A 2,713-nucleotide genomic window follows, 5' to 3' on the forward strand; every position below is an offset into this window, starting at 1 on the left:
GCCTCGTTCATACAGGTTTACCCGCCCCTATCCCTTGCCCTAAAATTTCGGGGATTAGGATAGGTTTAGGGATTACACTTGGTCTTTGGAGGTAGGGACGGAGAAACCACTAGTCATCCCCATACCTAGAAATGAGTAATGCTATGCTTACTCACAAACTTACTAACCACTTTACTCACCTTTGTTAAAATTAAATATGGTAAACGTACTATGCTTATGGTACTCGTACTATGCCTTATATTTACAAAGGTTAGTAAGATAGTTAGTAAGTTCGTGAGTAAGCATAGTATTATTGCCTGGAAATTGACAACCCTACTATTGCAATTAGAAAAAATTAAACAATATGAAGGTATAGTTGTCATTTTACACTTTTTATGAATTAAAAAATAAAAAAAATAAAAAAAAAATTTAATTTATAAACTTATAAAATAAAATATAATTAACAAAAAGAAAACAATAAAGGACAACAGAATTATAAAATAAATTTGATATAAGAATATTTTTTAGATTTGTTTTTTAATTTAGAGATTTTTATTTTAAATCTATAATTTTAGTCTTGAAACTTCTTTTAATTGTTTATAAATTTCCATTCAAATTATTTAATTGTAATTTTATTATATCAATCTCTACGGTTCAAATTTTTTATTTTATAATTATTCTTCGTGATAAGACAATTGGGGTAATGATAGACACTTCAATTCAAAACATTAGCACAGTCTAATTCTTTAGTTATAATAGTTTGATAGGGACTATAATGATGTTTTCAAATTTTAATAAACCAAACCATACGTTCTCCAAACCTCAGGTTTGAAAATGTGAATTAACTCGTTTGGTGACTGCGTCAGCCGTCCGAGCCTCCAGTCATGACTATTTACGATTGTTAATACATTTTTCGAGTTGGCATTGGCAACTCTGTCTGTCTCTCCCCCATTTTTGTATCCTTTGTCTTCTTTTCCAATACAAAAAGTTTCTGAAGCTCCTCTCATTCTGTGCTGCATCACCGGCAAATGGAGAAACCATTCGCTGGAAACTATCGCATTCTACTCTGGTTCGTATTTCTATCCGCCAATATTTTATTCCTCTTGTTCCTTAGTATTGATTATTCATCTACAATCAGCACCAACCATGTGAATGTTCATGTAGAAAGCAGAACTGATAATGCTTATGTAGAAAGCAGAATTGATGTAATTACTAAACAAGTTGATTTCGAACAAAATCTCAATCCAAAATCCGAGGTAGATTTGTGTCTAGGTCGATATATTTACCTTCATGATCTCCCCGCTCAATTCAACGACGAAGTTCTCAAGAACTGTCATCTGCTTACCAGAAAAACTGATAAGTTTGATATGTGTCAATCCACAGAGAACTTCGGTTTCGGTCCTCAAATTGAAAATTCTTATGGGGTTTTATCAAACACAAGCTGGTTTTCCACTAACCAATTCTTGTTAGAAGTAATATTCCATAATAGGATGAAGAAGTATGAATGCTTAACGAATGATTCATCAATTGCATCAGCGATTTTTGTACCATTCTATGCTGGTCTAGATCTTAGGCGATATCTTTGGGGGTTTAAAGCATCAGTGAGAGATTCATCTGGTCTTGCTCTCGTCAAATGGCTGGCAGAAAAACCTGAATGGAAAAAAATGTGGGGTAGAGACCATTTCTTAGTTGCCGGAAGGATTTCTCGCGATTTCAGGAGACAATCGGACAGTAACTCTGATTGGGGTAGCAAGTTCAGATTTTTGCCTGAATCTGAGAACATTTCAATGATTTCAATCGAATCAAGCTCTTGGAACAACGACTTCGCAATACCATACCCAACATATTTTCATCCTTCAAAAGACAGTGAAGTGTCTCAATGGCAGGATAGAATGAGATGGCAGAAGCGAGAGTATTTGTTCTCTTTTGCCGGCGCCCCACGATCCAGACATAAAGGTTCTATCCGGGCTAATGTTATCGACCAATGCAAAACTTCAAGTAAGTCGTGTAAGTTTCTGGATTGTAGTGATGGCGCCAACAATTGCGACGACCCGGTTAATGTTATGAAGGTGTTTGAAAGCTCAGTATTCTGCATACAGCCTCCTGGAGATTCACTGACGAGAAGATCGATATTCGATTCTATGTTGGCCGGGTGTATTCCGGTTTTTTTGGATCCGGGTTCGGCTTATACGCAATACACATGGCATTTACCGAAGAATTATTCAAAGTATTCTGTATTTATACCAGGTAAACTATTAAGGGATAAGAAACTCAGGATTGAAGAGAGATTGCTTCAAGTTTCAAAGGAAGAAGAAATAGCTATGAGAGAGGAAGTTATAAATTTAATTCCAAGGATAATATATGCAGATTCAAAGTCTAAATTAGAGAGAGTTGAAGATGCATTTGATTTAGCAGTGCAGGGAATTCTTGAGAGAATAGAGACAATTCGTAAGGTTGAATAGAATAAGTTGAAGTTCAAGCTATCAGATAAAAAATGAAGTTGCAGAAAGAAAACAACGAGAAGAACAAACGAAATTCATTGAATTGTATGCATCCAAAGATATGTTTATTAATTAATTTATTTTTGATAACTTGATGTGAGTGGCTTTCATTTTGTTCTGTTGGAACATGCCTATTAAAATATTCAGAAGCAAAAATACAATTCTTATAAAATTTTTAAATATTTAACATCGGTCATCTTCTTTAATATACTTTTCAAACAATTAAAAAAATA

General features: G+C 34.1%; 1 protein-coding gene across 1 annotated transcript; it reads left to right on the forward strand.

Moving 5' to 3' along the window:
* The first annotated feature begins 913 nt into the window (after positions 1-913).
* Positions 914-2,480, forward strand: LOC116123918 (probable xyloglucan galactosyltransferase GT14). Its single transcript, XM_031409656.1, has one exon. The coding sequence runs from the start codon at positions 1,008-1,010 to the stop codon at positions 2,439-2,441; it is 1,434 nt and encodes a 477-aa protein (XP_031265516.1). The 5' UTR covers positions 914-1,007; the 3' UTR covers positions 2,442-2,480.
* Positions 2,481-2,713: the final 233 nt, after the last annotated feature.

The sequence above is a fragment of the Pistacia vera genome, unplaced genomic scaffold (genome assembly GCF_008641045.1).
Source record: "Pistacia vera cultivar Batoury unplaced genomic scaffold, PisVer_v2 Contig146, whole genome shotgun sequence".
NCBI classification, from domain to species: domain Eukaryota; kingdom Viridiplantae; phylum Streptophyta; class Magnoliopsida; order Sapindales; family Anacardiaceae; genus Pistacia; species Pistacia vera.